Raw genomic sequence first — 22,005 nt, forward strand, 5'->3', positions numbered from 1 at the left:
AATCCAGTCTTTAGCATTAGATGCAAGAAAGCAAGCTTATGCAGCATCAGCCAAAAAAAAAAAAAAAAAAAAAACACCACTCTCATTTCACCCCTCCATTCGTTACAAATGCATGTCCAGCTCAGCTTTAAATTTATTTAGGCTGTCAACTTCCACAACAAGGGATGGAAGTCTGTTCCACCAACCAACTACCCGCTGGCTAAAGCCAAACTTCTGCACATCTATCCTACATCTGTCTTTCCTCAATTTGAATTTATGCCCTCTCAGGTGATTATTCTCAGTAAGAGGAAGAATTCCATCAGCACTGAGCTTGCTCAAACCATTCAAGGCTTTATACACCTCAATCAGATCACCTCGCAGGTGTCAAGTCTCCAGACACTGTAATTTGCAAAACTTAAGCCTTTCTTCATAAGAGAAACCCTTTGTTCCATTCACTAATCTTGTTGCCCTTCTCTGTACTTGTTCCAAAAGCTCTACATTCTTCTTAAAATGAGGCCACCAGACCTGTATACAGTACTCAAGGTGTGGCCTGGCCATTGTCTTATACAAGGGGATAATCATCTCCTTATTCCTGCTAGAAAAATTCCTGTATATCATTGACAAGACACTATGAGCTACTCTTGCAAACCGTTTGCCCTGCTCAGAAAACTTCATATCTGTACACACAATTACCACCAGGTCCTTTTTGTTCTCTACCACTGTCAGTGTAGTACCACAGTTGATACGTCACTCTGGGGTTACTGCTTCCCATATGTAGTACTGAGACTATGTATAAGTATAGTGCGAAGAAGGGCCAAATAGCCCTGAAACGGTGCTGTCTGGGTGGTGATATTCAGTTGAGAATAAGTGACATTAGTCTTCTCCTCAGGTGAAGCGTTACTTATTCGAAGTAGTGCAATATCATGGCAACTCGTGAAGGTATTCACAATATGAGATATAACTTAAAACAATGCTGCTTTGCTAATATTCTGTTCATTAAGATTTGGCTATGTATTATTGATGCTCTTGCACTATACTTATACATTATAATTATATAAATAATAATTATATTATATATATTTACTTATATAAAAAAACACATTTAACTCACTATAAAAAGGTAGATGAAATTAGTATATTCACCTGTCACTGTAATTACAGTGCTTAACTAAATCTTTAAACAAAAAAAAAAAAAAAAAAAAGCATGTAAAACATTCTGAAGAGGTGATATCCGGAAATTATCTAATCAATGTTTAAGGATAGAAATTATGAAAAAGCTGTTGGAATGTCAAGATACAAATAGTTTAACAAAGTCCTTTGTTCAATTTTGTTTCTTATACTTTTACATTGTACTTTATCAGTAGCTTTGTTCTTTTATACCATTTGCAGTTTCCTATCATTGCCCAGTCTAAAGTCTAACTGCATACAAAAGAAATGTAATAAAACACCCCCCTTATTCCTGATCAAATTAGAACTTGTAGAGAGGTTTTAATAAGTCCAAGATCAAATCTTCATAGAAAACTAGGCTAATCTTAACATTAAAATTGGTTTCAGCGTATAAATTTAAAAATGAACTTCAAAGATGTATTAAACCAATTATGTAGTTTTTAATCAATACAACTAAACAACTTTGATGTTATCTTAACTTGCTCTAAAATAGTCAACAATTAAAGTAAAATTAAATGTTATATAATTCATGAAATTAATTATATAACATTATAATTATAACAATTATAATTATATGATACTGGCAAATATAATTCATGAATTTTAAATTCAATGAGAATAATATCCTTTTCATTTTTCTTCATAAAAACAAATGATGAATCTTTGTATGCTGCAATGCCATAATTGCTCTGGGAGTTGTATATTTAAAAATTTTGTTAAAAATAAAAACTAGATATCAATGTGATATTAGATATTCTGAAAGACTACACTATTCTTTAATTAAAAAAATTCAATGAGAAATATTTGTTTATTTTCACACTCTTTACTTTAAAATTTAAGGGCAAAACTGGGTGAAAAATCTATCTTTCTTAGGAAATGTAATAAAAAAAATTTAAATAGGAATATAAAAAAAAAAAAAAAATGAAATTTTGCAATTAGAATCCATATACTTTTGGTAATCAGTGTCAAAAAAATTAAAAAAAAAAATACTGAAAAATGTCTGCAATATAAGAATTTAAAGTTTGGGATTGGCTCAATCCCCAAGCTCATGATGAAGTTTCAAATAGTGGGTTAATGGAACATACAAATTCACTTCCTGAGGGAAATTTTGCATTAGTCATGAGAAAATTTAAAATTCCTGTGTGTCTGCAGAAATTTTAACAATCAGCAAAAAAATCATTCAAAATTGTCCAAATTTTTTTGGTGCAACTTATAATTTCAATCTTGTCTGAACACAACTGTAAAAGCTTGTGTGATGTCAAAATTTGCAGATAACATAAAGATTGGCAGAGTTGTTAATAAACAGTGCCAAGCAGCACTCCTTCAGGATGACTTGAACAGACTTCAGAGATGGTCAGACAAGTGGCAGCTATGTTTTAATGCAGCTAAATGCAAGGTCTTACATTTGGGGAACAGCAACTCAGAAATAAATTATACACTGTGGGGCTGAATTAAAAACTGTGGAGGAAGAAAGGGACCGGAGAGTTACAATACAGGGAGGTATGAAGTTTTCTGAATGGCATAAACATATGAAACCAAATTTGGAATACTGTGTTCAAATATGAAAACCTTGATGAAAAAAGGCATAAAGCTTCTTGAAAGGGCCCAAAAGACAGGCAACTTGAATGGTGAGAGCAGCAGGACAACCGTATGAGGAAAGACTCCGGTTATGTGGGTTACAGAGCTTGGCAACCAGGTGTTGATTGAGGTTTGTAAAGCTTTCAGAGGGATTAGTAAAATGAATGAAGGTGGAATTTTCACTGTTTTAAACAAACATCCAGCTGAATATCCAAACTGTAAGAAATGAAAGAAGAACTGCACCCACTCCTTCAGAGATCCCAAATGCCAACAACTGCCAACTTTCAAGCCGTAGATGCTGTTCGCTCAAAGACATTTTATGGATAGAAAAACAACATCAAGTATTAATTCTAGTACTTCACAATCAACAGAAATCAGGTTTTTGCAGCTAAATTGCCAACAATCCATTTCAGTTACAAATGACTTAACAAAAGTGTCACAAGAACATTGTATTCAGGTTATGGCTCTTCAAGAGCCCTATTCATACAAGGGCCTTGTAAAGGGTCTTCCCATTCGCTATAGAATAGTACAATCCAATCCAACTACAGTTAGAACTGGTGGAAATACCCAATGTCAGATTTGAGCTGCAATAGCCATCTTAGATCCAAGTCTTACAGTTACAAGAATTCCCAGTCTCTGTTCCACCCATGCTGTTTGTGTGTGTGTTTGGAGGGTCAGTTTGGCCTCAGATGGTGTCAGTGGTTCTCATAGGGATGAAATCCTCTATTCCACACTCCGCCTTAAGATCTCATCATTTATCCGAACCTTGATTTTTCAAGATTCAGATAAAACTATTCAAGATGACAATGTTATATCAAAATTGGCTTGTATTCAAATCTCCAGGTTTATTTTCTGTTTATGCAAAAGCTCTCAACAATTGCAAAGAAGTTATTAATCAGTCCAAACTATATTTCAAACAGGCTAGGAGTAGAAAACTTGCTTCTTGTCCAAATGATAGTAGAGCTTTCTGGTTTCTTGCCAAAGCTACTGATTGTAACTTTTACCCATCTATATTCCCACCTTTGTCAAAACCAGATGGTTGTATTGCTACTTCAGCCAAAGATAAAGCTGACCTGCTAACATCCTACTTTTCTACCAACTAGTGTATTGATGATCTTCATAAACCATCTTCCACCATTCCCAGTACACTGCATTCAATGCCTCCTGTGATCTTCTGTCAAAAGGATTTTGTACAATCATGATGCTAAGAAAGCTCCTGATGGTATTTCTCCTTGTTCTCAAAACCTGTGCTCCTGAACTTACTCCTGTTCTATGTCACCTTTTTTTAACTTTCTTATTCCATAGGTGCCATCATATACTCATATCAAGCCAGTTCCTAAAAAGGGTGACAAATCCCTTCCATCCAATTACTTCTAATCTTTCTAAAGTAATGGAGAAATCAATTAATCCTCAAACATTAATCTGGAAACTTTCAATATGATCACCGATTGCCAGTATGGCTTCTGTCAGTTTCGATCCACTGGTCATGTTCTGGCTTATGTTACCCATCTATGGGCAATATCAACAAGCAGCTTCTTTCATCTTCCCAACCTCCAACCCATGCACAGTATTAAATACTATAGGTTCTAATACCTCTGTTTTTTTTCTTTTTACAATCAGCAGCATACACAATAGTTATAGCAGAAAGCTGTTTCTAGGTTTTAATTCAAGTAGAAAAATATTTGTCACTTATTTTAAATTTTTGCAAGCAATGAAAATTATTCATCTGACAGAGTTAATAAAACCAATCAATAAGGTTTCTACTAAATACTTTTGTTTTTAAATACATTTCTACTAGACACTATTGGAGGGGATCGATAGGTGAAATGGGTTTTTTTTTTTTTTTTTGTTTTTTGGCTGACATTGTGTAAGCTTGCTTTCTTGCATCATTTGCCACTACTAATATTAATACTACTCAAAGAACTTCATATCTGGCACTGCACAGTTACCCAAGGTCTTTTTTCATTTTCCACTACCAGAGTATAATTCCATATAGTTGATAAGATTACTTATTACTCTAAGATTACTGCTACCCACATGCAGTACCTTGCATTTGTCAAGGTGAAACTTCAATCAGGAGCAGGCCGTCCCGAGGGTGCAAGGGGTACCAACACTGACTCTATTTAAAAGTTACAGCTGACAGTTACAGGCTCCGCAAAAACGATAAGTGTTTGCCTTTTATTTACATGATTGTTGTTTTATATTGTACTTAATACGTAGTCATATAGTTATAGTTACGCTGGTTATTTTTTATTTTAATTTAGATAAAGAGTTTTGTGGATTTTACTTACGATAGGTAAAACCGTTATTTTTGTTCGATTTTTGTAGCCATTGTTTTTGTATATAGGGAATTCAAAGTTTTTGTAGGGAATTCAAATTTTTTAATTGAGGTAGCTCTAACGCATAATTATATAGTAATACGCTTCACTGTTTCTATTTCATAGTTTCTATTCAAATACTACTGACATTTAATTTATTGATTTTATTAATTTAAACTACCATGCCCCAAACTAGAGCAGCAAAGCAACGGGCACAAAGTGGCAGGAGTGTTGTGACTCGGGGGAGAACTGAGGGGGGCGATTCTCCAACGCGTCACAGCCTAAAAAAATGTGCAACTTGTGAAATGTTTGCCGAACTCTCTGGAACGGAACATGATATTGCCATGGGGGATGTCTTTGTGTGTGCGCGATGTAAGGAGTGTAAGGAAATCAGGCGACAACTCAGCGTTGTTATGGGCCTATATGAGAGTTTGAAGGACAGGGTGGATGCCCTCGAAGGAAATAAATTGAGGGGCCCATCAAGCTCTCAGCTGCCCACATCAACGCCAGAGCTTGCACTTGGTCATCACGCAACACAGCGGCAACCCCCAAGGCAGAATGCGCTGGTCCCACAGGAACTATTAGTTGTTGGTGACTCTATTGTCAGGGAAACGGGGAACATGCTATGTAAAAAGGATAGGTGGAACAGGACCAGGGTATGTCTGCCAGGGGCAAAGGTTGATGACGTTGTAGAGCGGATATCATCTTTCAAGGGCACAAAAGGTGATATAGTTGTACACGTTGGCACTAATGATATTAAGAGTAGGAGACCGGCAGAATTACTCAACAAGTACAGGTCACTGTTGAAAAAAAGCCGAGAATTAGGGTTGAACTTGAAAGTGTCTGCAATTCTGCCCAGACACGATAGGAGGGAGTATATGACGAGAGCCTTGTCGATCAATTCGACCCTGGAAAGATTGTGCAAGGCTCAAGGGGTAGAATTTTTTTCAGCCTGGACTGTACTTGTTAACAGGAGAGATTGCTTCTACAGGGATGGGATACACTTAAATAGAAAGGGTGCAAGAATATTTGCTGATGCTATCGAGGCAGTGTTAGGTGGGTCGGAAAACTGCTAGCTTGGGGGGATACAAAGACTAATAGTTTAACAGTAACCGCAGGCAGAAGTGAAGGTGATTCTTGCACAACTTCTATTAGAATAAGAAGCGACCTGGAGCGAGGGGTGTTGGGGGTTTCAGGGACGGATGGCAGTCATCCTGGAATAGTTGGGTATATGGGATGTGTTAGGGTAACAAGGAATAGGCATAGGAGCATGTATGCTTGCATGTATACCAATGCTAGAAGTATAGTAAATAAATTTGATGAATTTGAAGTGTTGGTCAAGACATCAAAGGCGGATATTGTTGGGATAGCAGAGACGTGGTGTCACAAAGATATAAGGAATGCAGAACTGGAATTTGGGGAGTACAATGTGTACAGAAAGGATAGACAGGACAGAAAGGGAGGAGGTGTTATGCTGTTAATTAAGAAAAACATAAAATCAAAAGAAGTGCATGCAGTTGATATAGATGGACAGTGCACTGTTGAGTCAGTTTGGTGTGACATAAGCACTGCAAAAGCAAAGATAAGAGTAGGAGTGTGTTATAGGCCTAATGACTCGAATGAGTACAGTGAACAATTGTACAGAGAAATAGAGTGGGCCAGTAAATCAGAATGTCTTATAATGGGGGATTTTAACTTCCCAGATATTGACTGGAACTTGTGGGTTGGTCACTCACACACTAGTCAGACTTTTGTGGATTTATTGGATGATTGTTTTCTGCAGCAGCATGTTCGAGAGGCAACCAGAGAAAGTAATACTCTTGATCTGGTTATCAGCAGTGATCATTCGTGTATTAAGAATTTGCAGATAAAGGAACCACTAGGTGGCAGTGATCACAGTGTGCTGAAGTGGGATTTACTCAAAGAGGTAACTACCGTCAGGGGTAAAGGAAAGGGTTTTTGCTTCCGTAAAGGGGAGTACAGTGGTCTCAGACAGTTTTTAAATTCTGTACAGTGGGATCGACTGACGATGTTACAAACAGTAAATTCTAAGTGGGAAGCATTCAAGGAATTAATCGTGGAAGCTACTAGACTTTTCATACCGATGAAGAAATATTGTTCAAGGTTTAGGCCTAAATGGTTATCAAATGAACTAATGAGACTCGTGACAGAGAAGAAAAATGCATGGGATGCATATAAATTATCAGGCGACGCAGAAGCCTGTAGCAGATATAAGCTAGTCTGTAATCAGGTCACAAAGGAGGTTCGGCAGGCAAAGGCGGATTACGAGAAATCTTTGGCAAAAGATGCTAAGAAAAACAGCAAGGATTTCTTTACTTATATAAACTCTAAAAGGAAGGGGCTGAATATGATTGGTCCACTTGACATCGATGGTTCGACTGTTGATGATCCTGCTCAGATAGCAAACAAACTGAATGAGTATTTTGCATCTACATTCACACGTGAGGAATCATTACAGTTTGAAAATGGAAGAAGGTTATCAAATTGTAGCAGTGTGCTTAATGATTTTGTAATAACTGAGAGCAAAGTGGAGGAGAAATTGTTGAAGTTAAACATAAGAAAGGCACCTGGGGCGGATGGGATCTATCCAGTTATATTAAAGGAGGCGGCAAAGCAACTAAGCAAACCCTTAGCCATAATTATGAGAGCATCCTTGGATTCAGGGGAGGTTCCCACGGACTGGAGATGTGCAAATGTATCCCCAATTCACAAAGGAGGTTCGAAGGGTGACACGAATAATTACAGACCAGTTAGTTTAACTTCTGTTCCGGGTAAAATAATGGAGTCACTGGTTAAAGATGCATTGCAGGATCATCTAGACAAGACTGCAGCAATAATTCAGACACAGCATGGGTTTGTTAAGGGAAAGTCTTGTCTGACAAATTTGATTGGTTATTATGATGTGGTCACAAAGGAACTGGATGCAAAAAATAATTTTGATATCATATACTTGGATTTCAGGAAAGCTTTTGACACTGTTGCGCATGGAAGACTACTGTACAAATTGGAGCAGAATGGTATTAAGGGTAAGTTGCTACAATGGATAAAAGGATGGTTAAGTGGGAGAAGACAGAGGGTGGTAATCAATGGGTGCTGCTCTTCGTGGACTAATGTTATTAGTGGAGTCCCACAGGGTTCGGTGTTGGGTCCACTGTTGTTTTGTATATTTATCAATGATATTGATGAAGGTATATCAGGCTTAATGTCGAAGTTTGCAGATGACACGAAGGTTGGCAGGGTTGTTAATGACAGTAATGGCAGTGTGCTACTGCAACAGGATCTAGATAATTTGGGCAGATGGGCTAAGAAGTGGCAACTGAAGTTTAACCTTGACAAATGCAAAGTACTGCATATGGGTAGAAGTAACCCCAGAGAAACGTACCAACTGTGTGGTACTACACTTAAGGTGGTAGAAAATGAAAAAGACCTGGGAGTAATTGTGCAGTCAGATATGAAGTTTTCTGAGCAATGTAGACAGGCTGCTAGGGCAGGTCATGGGGTTTTGTCAATGATATATAGGAATTTTGCTAGCAGGGAAAAGGAGGTGATTGTCCCTCTGTATAAGGCAATGGTCAGGCCACGCCTTGAGTACTGCGTACAGGTCTGGAGGCCTCATTTTAGGAAGGATGTAGATTTGCTTGAGCGTGTACAGAGAAGAGCAACACGATTGGTGAGGGGAATGAAGGGATCCTCTTACCAAGAGAGGCTTAAGTTCTGCAAATTGCAGTGGCTGGAGACTAGGCACCTGCGCGGTGATCTGATTGAGGTCTATAAGGCCTTGAATGGGTTGAGCACGCTGAATTCTGATGGGATCCTCCCACTTGTTCAGAATACGAACCTACGGGGACATAAGTTCAAATTAAGAAAGGATAGATGTAGAATAGATGTGCGGAAATTTGCCTTTAGCCAGCGGATGGTTAATTGCTGGAACAAACTTCCATCTGTCGTTGTGGAAGTTGATAGGTTAAATAAATTTAAGGAGGAACTGGACAGGCAATTGGAGGGTATGGTGTGATTTTTTTTTTTTTGGCTGATGCTGCATAAGCTCCTACACTTGCTTTCTTGCATCAGGTGCCACTACTACTACTACTACTGGGTACCAACGTTCAAGGAGCGCACTGAAAACCTGAAACTTACATACACATATGAATAAAATTTTAAAGTGGGCGCTAAATTTCAATTGGCACCCAGGTGCCACATACCCTAGGAACACCCCTGACTTCAATTGTCACTTGTCAGCCCATCTGCCTAAGTTTTCTACATCTTGTTGCAGTAGCATACCGTGATCTGTCATCAACCATCCTGCCAACCTTTATACCATCTACAAACTTAGACATTAAGTCAAGTTCATTAATTAATACAAAAACAACAATGGGAGTCTTCACTAATAACATTAGTCTAAGAATAAGAACAGTGCCCATTGATAACCACTCTTTCTTCTCTTTTCAATCTATGACGTCAGAGTTTCAAAAAGCACTCTAATTAAATAAGGCTTTTCGTTATTATTTTATAATATGCTAGAAAAACCATGCTTTGCTTTATGAAGAATGTTCGGAAGTTTTTCTAATAAGAGATCTTTCATACAGAGGACAACTGTCAGCTGTGTATGACAGGAGCAAGTATTACAAACAAAACATTTCTCTAAAAACATCCCTTACAGTTGTTTCAACAGCTGTGCTATTTCATCAGATGAGCATTAAACTTACCAGTCAAATAATGAAACTGGCAGTATAAAAAATTCGAGTGGTAGCTAAATGCAATTTAATTGAAATTAAAACATTTGGTATCAACTGGTGGGTGAAACGAAATTACGACCGGGTATATAAGCAAATTACAATCTTGAAGGAAATATTTTTTATATTATACACATTTCACTAATGTAAATCATATGTATTAATTATAGATATGTAACTAAAATAAATATTACAAAATATAAAAGTAATGCATGACTTTCAGAAATAACTGTTTGCACTGACAACTGTTGAAATGAAAATATTCGCATTGACAAAATTAGCAAGACTACGAATCTCATATCTATATTGAAGAGAAAAAAAAAATCAATGAGTCACTCACCAAGTTGACATAACCAAAAACAAGAGGTTCAGGCAATAATTAAATCATGCATCATAACAGAAAATTTTCTGAGGACGTTTACCTTAGAAACCCCGGTATTCTCCAACTTGAAATGACACTAAAGTCCAAGGTACGTAACTTTTTTTCTTTCTTTTTTTAATGTATATGTCACAAATATTTTACGTGGCTAGAACAAACCGAACCACAATATAACATAACACCGCTCATTTTGTCTTCGACGAGTAATTAAAGAAATACTTTGTAAAAATTAACACGGACATCACGAAACAGCAAAATATGCGTAAATAACCAAAAAGAACACAGCCATCAGCAGTTTAACTTAGGACTCCCGAGAGGGGGCGGGAGAGGAATTCCAATAAGTTGAAGCAATTTTAAAAAGCGTTCAAATATTCACCCTTTTTATAAAATATTGCCATAATATTTACTACTGATTAAATGAAATATCTAATTACATTCAATATATAAATAATGCTAATCTTTTCATACCAGACATTTTCGGCCTACACTGCACCGTATTTCTATAAGTTTCAATAGCTTGATAATAGATGGCAGGTTGGTTCAAACTACGTCGGACATCTGTGCAGGTGACTCATATGAGTTGGCTCATTGATTCATTTTCATTTAATGACATTAAAAATTAACTCCCTAAATTGGATATTTATTAACTGTTATTATAGTTCAATCATTGTAAGGATTTTGTACGTTCTATGTTTATTAAATAACTTAATGTCATATAGCTAGTGAATTTATACATAAATGGTGGCAAACTTCCCAATATCAAAAATAAGGATTTCAACATCTGTGATGCATTTTCGACAGTTAGTTCTGACATGAGTGTGACTGCTGTTCAGAATCGTATCGAGGACTTCAGCATATCAGGTAGAAATTTTTTATGAAACTAAAATTCATCTCAATCGTTAATCATTTCTTTCTTGTGTTTGTGGCTCATTAAGAAATGGGTTTCGTGTTCCATTCCTTTGCTTCGACCGTTATGCTCTAACCTATCAGTTGAGTTAATTGACAAAGGGTTTCGGAAGTGATTTTATTACTTATATTCGAATCTGATGCTTCTCTCTATAAAATAACTGGAGTTTTGTCATCATAATTCGCTTTAATCAATTTTCTGAGGATAAGGATGAATAGAAATTTCAGTCTTTTATAAACAGGTAATAGGAAGTGTGAGCAGTTTTTTTTTCTTTCTATCGTCCTGTTACTGCAAGAACCCAATTTGTCAGTAGCATGAAAACCAGAACAAAAAAAAAAAAAACCTTCTTGGAATTTTGTATTAATGAAAACTTACAATTGTTATAAAACCACGAGATAATTTAAAATCATTAAAAATGCATGATTGATGTCAGGCGGGACAGTACACCAATCTTCCATTCTCCATCTCCGCAATCCTACGAAGCCAAAGATCGTGAAGCTGTGCAGACTGAGATGTTACTTTGTTTTTATACAAGATCCTGCAAATAAAAAAAAAAATGCTGTTATGTAATGTTTCATTATAATGTTTCTGCGTGTAATGTTGGCGTATATTTTTTTAGCAAGTAAGTATAATTTTCATAAAGTACTGTATAGTGGCAAAAGAGCTGTGTAAGAATATTATATAACTCTTTTTTGATAACAGTTTAGTGAACATACATAGTAGTTTAGTATTCATACATATGCAATCCTTTTTTTAATTTAAAATCAGGAAGAAATTTTTACCACTTGTTACCCCCCCCCCCCGCCAGAATTTTCCTCTAGAGGAGGAAGTGAAGAATACATAAATCTATAAATTTAAGTAGAGGCTGATGTGGATTGTGACATTATTTGTTCTAAGTCTGATACTAAACATGACTAATTTCCTTGCATCGATTTGCCTTTACTAATGCTAATTCTTTGGACATAATGATGCTTATGTAATAAAAATACTTTTAAAAACAACAACAACAAAAATTAGATGATTAACAGTCTAGAACTTTATTTTTTTGATCTTCATTTTGTGGTTTGATGCAACATTTTGAGCATCTGTGTTGTGTGTCACTTTGTGAAATATGAATCAAATAGTGTTAACAAATACCATGCCACTATAGCTCATTTGTCCGAGAAAACTTTATCAAATTATTCTCTGATATATATATATATAGTTATTATAGTAAAAGTATAATATGTACTATATAGATGCTGAATATATATATAAACATAACAGTATACAGCAGGCCATAAGGCCAAAGTAACTTATAAAGACTAAGATAGTCTGTGTAGGTTTACAATGCTATACCCTGGAAATAAACATATAATTAGTAATAATATATAAATATATAATACAATAATGATTATATAGCTAATTATTGATATATAGATACATTGAAAAACGTTTTCAGGGCTAACCCCTTTCAATATATCCCATCAATAATTAACAGAGCTATCTGTTTCTAATTGATTGCTATGTGCCTGTTTAACTAAGTCCAATCGTTAAACATAAACATAAAGGCTAATTTTAGCAGCAAACAGGCAAGATAACAGCTAGCCTGACAGATAACTTCGAAATGAATATATAGAAAATAGAGGGCCAACCATAATTTTCAATTTCAGTTGTAATTTTATTTGATTTATATTTATGTAAAAGAAAGCTACTGCTGACATAAGGAGAAAGGAAGTAGGGATAAGTATAGTAATAGTACCTCAATTTCCCTCGAATTGCTCTAATAGATCTTGAGGTATGAAAAATTAGGGTTAGATAGTGAAAAGTAAAGAAAACAGCTTTATATAACAGTACTTAGGATATATACCGGGAGTGTAACTGCCCGACCCTTTAGTAAGGGATCCTGGTATTATATTACGTTCTCTTAAGTGCAAGTATCGCTCTCTGTTTATGAGGCACCTATTTAGTGCCGTTAACTCTGGCAGACCAGTACAGGAGTTTCTTAAGGAATTTAATGTGAGAGATATGGTTTACTGTGTTGCCAGTGCTTGGAAGTCTGTAGGGGCATCCACACTAAAAAATGGATGGCATAAATTGTGGCCAGGTTTAATTTTTGAGTCTGCACCTGGTGAAGACACTGCAAATGACTTTACAGGATTTAGGGTTTCAAAGGAAACGCAGATTATACATGAACTGCTTTCTTTCACTCTTGATCTAACTAATCCTGCAAAATTGTGGATGGATAAAGATAACGCTGAGGAATGGATGAATGTAGATGACGCTGTAGCTACTGTTCATCATTATACTGATTCAGAAATCATGCAGATGGTTGCAAGTCCGGAGAAAGAAGATAGTGGAGAAGAAAGCAGTGATAAAAATGGGGAAGATGTAGCAGAAAGGAGATCTATTGATAGGTTAATTCACTTGACAGGTGAAGTGCTAAAAGGTCTAGAGCAACGCAGTTTTATAACTGAACAAGAAATAATGAACGTTTACATGCTCCAGGATAAACTAATCAAAGAAAGACCAAAATATATGAAACAGCTTAGCTTGCAAGATATTTTCAAAAAAAAAAAAAAAGCTAAAAATCATGCAACAGAGGAGTCAACATTTGAAAATCCAGTGCCATCAACTTATGCTCAACAAGATGTGCTGCCACCATCATCACCAGTTCCTGAAGATATGGTGCCAGTTTCAATCAACAAAATTACTGTACCTATGTCCTTCATTAAAATTTCACTTGCTTTTCATTTAATGTTTCTTTTTCCTTTATTAATCAACTTGTACTGATTTACAGGATATTTTAAACGTAGGATGAGGTGGTTAGTTGTTGGGTAAACTGAATGTGCCAATCTAACGACCAGTGATCCGGCAAACTCACTAATCCGGCACCCCACAGATCCCAACGATGCCAGATTAGTGATGATCGACCTGCTTTGATTTCAGGACGCTGTTGCGCATGGAAGACTACTGTACAAATTGGAGCAGAATGGTATTAAAGGTAAGTTGCTACAATGGATAAAAGGGTGGTTGAGTGGGAGAAGACAGAGAGTGGTAATCTATGGATGCTGCTCTTCGTGGACTAATGTTATTAGTGAGGTTACACAGGGTTCGGTGTTGGGCCCACTGTTGTTTTGTATATTTATCAATGATATTGATGAAGGGATATCAGGCTTCGTGTCAAAGTTTTCAGATAATACGGTTGTTAATGGAAGTGTGCTACTGCAACAGGATCTAGAAATTTTGGGCAAATGGGCTGAGAAGTGGCAAAGTTCAAGTTTAACATTGATGAATGTAAAGTACTGCATGTGGGTAGCAATAACCAAAGAGAAATGTACCAACTGTGTGGTACTATACTCAGGGAAGTGGAAAGTGAAAAAGACCTGGATGTAATTGTGCAGTCAAATATGAAGTTTGCTGAGCAGTGCGGACGAGCTGCCAGTGGAGGTCATGGAGTCTTGTCAATGATATATAGGAATTTTTCTAGCAGGGACAGGGAGGCAATCATCCCTTTGTATAAGGCAATGGTCAGGCCATGTCTTGAGTACTGCTTATAGATCTGGAGGTCTCATTTTATGAAGGATGTAGATTTGCTTGAGTGCATACAGAGAACGGCAACAAGATTGGTGTGGGAAATTAACACATGTACAAATTAACACATGACACAGAAGCCTATGATAGATACAAGTTGATATGCAACCAAGTTACAAAGGAGGTTAGGCAGGCGAAGGCAGATTACGAGAAATCCTTGGCAAGGGATGCAAAGAAAAACAGCAAAGGGTTCTTTACTTATGTCAACTATAGAAGGAAGGGGATGAATCAGATTGGTCCACTTGATATTGATGGGTCAACTGTTGATGATCCTGCTCAGGTAGCTAACAAACTAAATGAATATTTTAGGGGAATGCCAGAGGTGTATTCAACTCTAGCAGTAAGCTACAGAATCTTGAAATAACTGGGAGTAAAGTAGAGGAGAAACTGTTGAAGATAAACACAAGAAAGGCACCCGGGGTGGATGGGATCTATCCAGTTATATTAAAGGAGGCAGCAAAGGAAGTAAGCAAACCCTTAGCCATAATTATGAGAGCTTCCTTGGACTCAGGGGAGGTACCCATAGACTGGAAATGTGCAAATGTGACCCCAATTCACAAAGGAGGATCAAAGGCTGACACAAGTAATTATAGACCTGTGAGCTTAACTTCTGTTCCAGGAAAATGAATGGAAGCACTGGTTAAAGAAGCACTGCAGGATCATTTAGCCAAGACTTCAGTTATAGCTCAGACACAGCATGGTTTTGTTAAGGGGAAGTCTTGCCTGACCAATTTGATTGGATACTATGATGCAGTCACAAAAGAACTGGATGCAGGGAATAACTTTGATATTATATACTTGGATCTTAGAAAGGCTTTTGATACTGTTGCACTTGGAAGACTGCTACACAAATTGGAGCAGTGTGACATTGGAGGCAAATTGCTGCTATGGATAAAGGGGTGGTTGAGGGGGAGAAGACAGAGAGTGGTAATCAATGGACACTGCTCATCGTGGACTAATGTTATTAGTGGAGTCCCTCAGGGCTCAGTGTTGGGTCCATTATTGTTTTATGTATTTATAAATGATATTGATGATGGTATATCAAGCTTAATGTCCAAGTTTGCAGACGATACAAAGGTTGGCAGGGTTGTCAAGGACACTACTGACACTATGCTGCTGCAACAGGATCTGGAAAGGTTGAGCAGATGGGCTGAGAGGTGGCAAATGAAGTTGAACATTGACAAATGTAAAGTACTACACATGGGAAACAGCAACCCCAGAGCAACGTATCAAATCTGTGGTACTACACTGACAGTGTATAGACTGAAAGGGACTTGGGGGTGGTTGTGCAGGCAGATATGAAGTTCTCTGAGCAGTGTAGACGGGCTGCAAGAGTAGCTCATGGAGTATTGTCAATGATATACAGGAATTTTTCCATCAGGGATAAGGAGGTGATTATTCCCTTGTATAAGGCAATGGTCAGGCCACACATAGAGTACTGTATACAGGTCTGGAGGCCTCATTTCAAGAAGGATGTAGAGCTGCTGGAATGAGTACAAAGAAGGGCAACAAGATTAGTGAATAGAACAATGGGGTGCTCTTACGAAGAAAGGCTTAAGTTTTGCAAATTACAGTGTCTGGAGACTAGGCACCAGCGAGGTGATCTGATTGAGGTGTATAAAGCCTTGAATGGTTTGAGCATGCTCAATGCTGATGGGATTCTTCCTCTAGCTCAGAATAATCACCTGAGAGGGCATAAATTCAAATTGAGGAAAGACAGATGTAGGATAGACGTACGGAAATTTGCCTTTAGCCAGAGGGTGGTTGGTTGGTGGAACAGACTTCCATCACTTGTAGTGGAGGTTGATAGCCTAAATAAGTTTAAGGCTCAGCTGGACAGGTATTTTGAACGAACAGAGGGGTGAAGTGGAAGTGGTTTTTTTTTTTTTTTTTTTTGGCTGATGCTGCATAAGCTTGCTTTCTTGCATCAAATGCCTCTACTAATGCTAATGCTAAATGAAGGGATCCTCTTAGCAAGAGAGGCTTAAGTTCTGCAAATTGTAGCGGGGGGAGACTAGGCTTCTGTGAAGCGATCTGATTGTGGTATATAATGCCTTGAATGGGTTGAGCACGTTGAATTCTGATGGGATTCTTCCACGTTCTCAGATTACGAACCTAAGGGAGAGTAAATTCAAATTGAGGAAAGATAGTTGTAGAATAGAATTTGCCTTTAGCCAGCGGGTGGTTAATTTCTGGAATAAACTTCTATCTGTCGTGGAAGTTGACAGCATAAATAAATTCAAGGAGGAACTGGACATTCTTTTAGAGGGAATGTGAATGGGTTTGTGAATTTTTTTTTTTTTTTTTTTTTTTTGGCTGAGGCTACATAAGCTCATGCGCTTGCTTTCTTGCATCACATGCCTATTACTATTATTACTATCATATTTATTAGCAATATTGTAATCTGATTGTTTTTCAGTCCATTGTGGTCAACAGGACAATACTTTAAATGTTTCACTTGTATTTGAAGTCTTAATGAACAGTGGCATATCAGGTTTGGTGATCTTTTTTAGATTCTTCTGTTACATTTGCTGGTTTCATTATTGGTGGATGGCTTTCCAGTTCTCCATTTTTATTTAATTCTAAAAGTGCTGAAGACACCTTTCCCAGTTTCCAAAAGGTTATTTGATGCAATATTTCTTTTTTTAAATTGTCTGAAAGTCAAATGTTTTAATTGCTTATAGTAAAATGTATCATTTATTGTAAAATGACCTAATAAGCATTGTATTAGGAATCTGTAAGCTTAGTATAGTATTATCAATTAATCAAAAATATTATTAAATTATTGTTAATCAAATTGTATTTAAACGGAAATCATGACCCAGACTAGAGCTGCGAAGCAAAGATTACAGAGACTAGCGAGAGTGCTGTGACTCGAGGGAGAAATGAAGGGGGAGTGATTCTTCAATGCATCAGTCTCAAAAAATGTGCGAAATGTGAAATGTTTGCTGACCTTTCTAAAACAGGACATGACCTAGCCAAGGTCAGATGACTTTTCTAAAACAGGACATGATCTAGCCAAGGTGCTTTTGTTATTCTAGGTGTCTAGTGTCAAGAAATTAGATGGCAACTCAGCATTCTGATGGACGTCTATGAGAGCTTGAGGTGTAGGGTAAGTGCCCTTGAAGAAATTAATGAGCGGCTCATCAAGCTCTCAGCTGCCCAGCTCAACGGCAAAGCTCACTCCTGTGCATCAGGCAACACAGAGGCAATGTCCAAGGCAGAATGTGCTGGTCCCAAAGGAACTAGTTATTGTTGGTGACTCTATTATCATGAGACGGGGAATATACAATGCAAATAGGGATAGGGGGAACAGGACCAGGGTATGTCTGCCAGAGGCAAAAGTTGATGAAGTTGTAGAGCAGATATCATCTTTTAAGGGCACAAAAGGTGATATTGTTGTACACGTTGGAACTAATGATATTAAGAGTAAGAGATCTGCAGATTTACTCAACAAGTACAGGTCAGTGTTGATAAAAGTCGTGAGTTAGGGTTGAATGTGAAAGTGTCTGCAATTCTGCCCATACACAATATGAGAGAGTATATGATGAGACCCTTGTCGATCGATTCGGCCCTGGAGAGATTATGCAAGGCTCAGGGGTACAAATTTTTTCAGTCTGGTCTGTGCTTGTTGACAGGAGAGACTGCTTCTACAGGGATGGGGTACACTTAAATAGAAAAGGCACAAGAATATTTGCTGATGCTATCGAGGCAGTGTTGGGTGGGTTGGAAAACTACTAGCTTCGGGGAGTACACAGATTAAAACATTAACAGTGGCCGCAGGCAGAGGCAAAAGTGAATCTTGCACTGCTTCTATTATTAGCATTAGCATTAGCATTAGTAGAGGCATACGATGCAAGAAAGCAAGCTTATTCAGCATCAGCCAAAAAAAAAAAAAAAAAAACCTCTCCCATTTCACCCCTCCGTTCGTTCGAAATACCTGTCCAGTTGAGCTTTAAATTTGTTTAGGCTATCAACTTCAACAACAAGTGATGGAAGTCGGTTCCACCAACCAACCACCCGCTGGCCAAAGGCAAATTTCCGCACATCTATCCGCACATCATTATAATGAACAGCAGCCTGGAAAGCAAAGTAATGCCGATTTCCAGGACTGCTGGGAGTCATAGTTGAACAAGTAAATACATGGGCTGTGTTAGTGTAATTAAGAGTATGAACAGGTGCATGTATACTTGCATGTACACCAATGCTAGGAGTATAGTTAATAAATTTGATGAGCTTGAAGTGCTAGTCAAGATATCAAAGGTAGATATTGTTCAGATATCAGAGACATGGTGCCACACAGATATAAGCAGTGCAGAATCGGAATTTGGGAAGTACAATGTATACAGGAAGGGAGGAGTTATGCTATTAGTTAAGAAACACATAAAATCTAAGTACATCCAATTGATGTTGGTGGACAATGCAATGTTGAGTCTGGGTGTGAAATAAGCACTGACTAAGGAAAAATGAGAGTAGGTGTGTGTTATAGGCCTAATGAATCTGATGAGTATAATGAGCAATTGTGCAGAGAAATAGTGGGGCAGTAAATCAGAATGTCTTATAATGGGGGATTTTAACTGTCCAGATATTGACTGGAACTTGTGGATTGGTCACTTGCACACTAGCAAGACTTTTGTGGATTTATCGGATGACTGTTTTCTACAGCAACACGTTCGAGAGGCAACTAGATGGAGTAATACTCTTGATCTGATTATCGGCAGTGATTATTCATGCATTAAGAATTTGCAGATAAAGGAACCACTGGGTGACGGTGATCACAATGTACTGATGTGAGAATTACTTAAAGATGTAACTACCATCAAGGCTAAAGGGAAGGGCTTTTGCTTTTGTAAAGGTGACTACAGTGGTCTCAGATAGTTTTTAAATTCTGTACAGTTGGGCCAACTGATGATGTTACCAATGTTGAATTCTCAATGGGATTCCTTCAGAGACTTAATTTTGGAGGCTAATAGGCTTTTCATTCCAACTAAGAAATACTGTTCAAGGTTTAGGCCTAAATGGATGTTAGATGAATTAATGAGGCTCATGGCAGAGAAGAATAATGTATGGGGCGCATATAAACTAGTCTTTAATCAAATCACTAAGGAAGTTAGGCAGGCAAAGGCAAATTACGAGAAATCTTTGACAAAGGATGCAAAGAAAAACAGCAAAGAATTCTTTATTTATGTAAACTCTAGAAGGAAAGAGATGAATTGGACTGGACCACTTAACATAGATGGGTTGACTATTGATGATCATGCTCAGGTAGCTGATAAACTGAATGAGTATTTTGCATCTATATTCACACATGAGGAGCTATTCAATGAGGGAGTGCAGGAAATTTAGAAAACTGTAGCAATGAGCTAAGTGATTTTGTAATAACTGAGAGAAAAGTGGAGGAGAAATTGTTGAAGTTCAACATAAGGAAGGCACGTGGGAGGAAGGGATCTATCCAGTTATGTTCAAGGAGGTGGCAAAGCAAGTAAGCAAACCCTTAGCCATAATTATGAGAGCTTCCTTGGACTCAGTGGAGGTCCCCATGGACTGAAGGTCGGCAAATGTATTACCAAATCACAAAGGGAATTCAAAAAGTGACACAAGTAACTATAGACTGGTTAGTTTAACTTGTGTTCCTGGGAAAATAATGGAATCACTGATTGAAGAAGCATTGAAGGCTCATCTTGACAAGACTGCAATAATAGTTAAGACAGCATGGGTTTGTTAAAGGGAGGTCTTGTCTGACCAATTTGATTGGACACTATGATGTGGTCACAAAGGAACTGAATGCCAAAAATAATTTTGTTATCATATACTTGGATTTCAGGAAAGCTTTTAATACTGTTGCACATGGAAGACTGCTGTACAAATTGGAGACATATGGCATTAAGAGTAAGTTGCTACAATGGATAAAGGGATGGTTGAATGGGAGATGACAGAGTGGTAATCAATGGATACTGCTCTTCGTGGACAAATGTTAGTAGTGGATACTGCTCTTCGTGGACAAATGTTAGTAGTGGATACTGCTCTTCGTGGACAAATGTTAGTAGTGGAGTTTGCCAGGGTTCGGTGTTGGGCCCAGTGTTGTTTTCTATATTTATCAATGATATTGATGAAGGTATATCAGGTTTAATGTCCAAGTTTGCAGGTGATACAAAGGTTGGCAGGGTTGTTAACGACAGTAAAGATGGTATGCTGCTCCAACTGGATCTAGATAAGTTGGGCAAATTGGCTGAGAAGTGGCAACTAAAGTTAAACGTTGACAAATGCAAAGTACTGCATATGGGCAGCAATAACTGAAGAGAAATGCACCAACTGTGTGGTAGTATACTCAGGAAGTGGAAAGTGAAAAAGACCTGGGGTTAATTGTGTTGTCAACTGTGAAGTTCACTGAGCAGTGCAGAAGGGCTGCCAGGGCAGGTCATGGAGTCTTGTCAATGATATATAGGAATTTTACTAGCAGGGACAGGTAGTTGATTATCCTGTTATACAAGGCAATGGTCAGGCCACAGAGTACTGTGTACAGGTCTGGAGGCCTCATTTTAGGAAGGATGTAGAGTTGGTAGAACAAATGCAAAGAAGGGCAAACAAAGTGGAACAAAGGAGTGCTCTTACCAAGAAAGGCTTAACTTCTGCAAATTGCAGCACCTGGAGAGTAGGCACCTGCGAGGTGATCTGATTGAGGTGTATAAGGCCTTGAATGGGTTGAGCAAGCTGAATGCTGATGGAATTCTTCCTCTTGCTCAGATTAAGAACCTAAGGGGGCCCAGTTTCAAATCGGGAAAAGACAGTTGTAGGATAGATGTGTGGAAATTTGCCTTTAGCCAGCGGGTAGTTGATTGATCGAACAGACTTCCATCTTTTGTTGTGGAAGTTGGTAGCCTAAATAAATTTAAGGCTGAGCTGGACAGGGATTTGGAAAGAATAGAGGGTTGAAATGGGTGGGTTTTTTTTTTTTATTAAATTGATGCTGCATCAGCCTGCTTTCTTGCAGCGTATGCCTCTGCTAATGATACATTCTACTAATATTAAAATTACTGGAAAATACCACTTTTGACTATTCTAAAAAAGAAGAAACATCACAACATATGAACATGAAATGAATTAATAACATTTCAAAATATGAGGTAATCCAGATATTTGAACCACTTGTACCATCAGATGGGATGAACAGTCTGTGAATTGAAGTGGACCTGAAAAAAAAAAAAAAAAAAAGGTAAAATGTAAACAGTGGTAGATCTATATATTTTGGAATATTACAAATTTTTCAGATGTATATAGGTTTACAGATGTGTTTAGATAAAAAGTTTTACTGTGCACCAGTTGTGCATATAAGCAGAACTAGTGCAAGGT

At 37.6% G+C, this 22,005-nt stretch overlaps 2 protein-coding genes across 2 annotated transcripts in view; one reads left to right on the forward strand and one right to left on the reverse strand.

The window, feature by feature from the left end:
• LOC150086347 (serine/threonine-protein kinase LMTK1-like) overlaps positions 1-10,270 on the reverse strand; it is a 139,855-nt gene extending 129,585 nt beyond the window's left edge. The window contains exon 1 of the mRNA XM_090371282.1: positions 10,219-10,270. The gene's annotated coding sequence lies outside the window, so the exon portion shown is untranslated. The remainder of the gene's footprint in view (positions 1-10,218) is intronic.
• Positions 10,271-10,898: 628 nt separating this feature from the next.
• LOC150086348 (cytohesin-1-like) overlaps positions 10,899-22,005 on the forward strand; it is a 274,992-nt gene continuing 263,885 nt past the window's right edge. The window contains exon 1 of the mRNA XM_090371321.1: positions 10,899-11,036. Within this exon, the coding sequence (XP_090227447.1) occupies positions 10,988-11,036 (49 nt within the window). The 5' untranslated portion in view covers positions 10,899-10,987. The remainder of the gene's footprint in view (positions 11,037-22,005) is intronic.

Source organism: Mastigoproctus giganteus, chromosome 4 (assembly GCF_048544385.1).
Source record: "Mastigoproctus giganteus isolate SK-2022 chromosome 4, ASM4854438v1, whole genome shotgun sequence".
Classification (NCBI taxonomy): Eukaryota; Metazoa; Arthropoda; class Arachnida; order Uropygi; family Thelyphonidae; genus Mastigoproctus; species Mastigoproctus giganteus.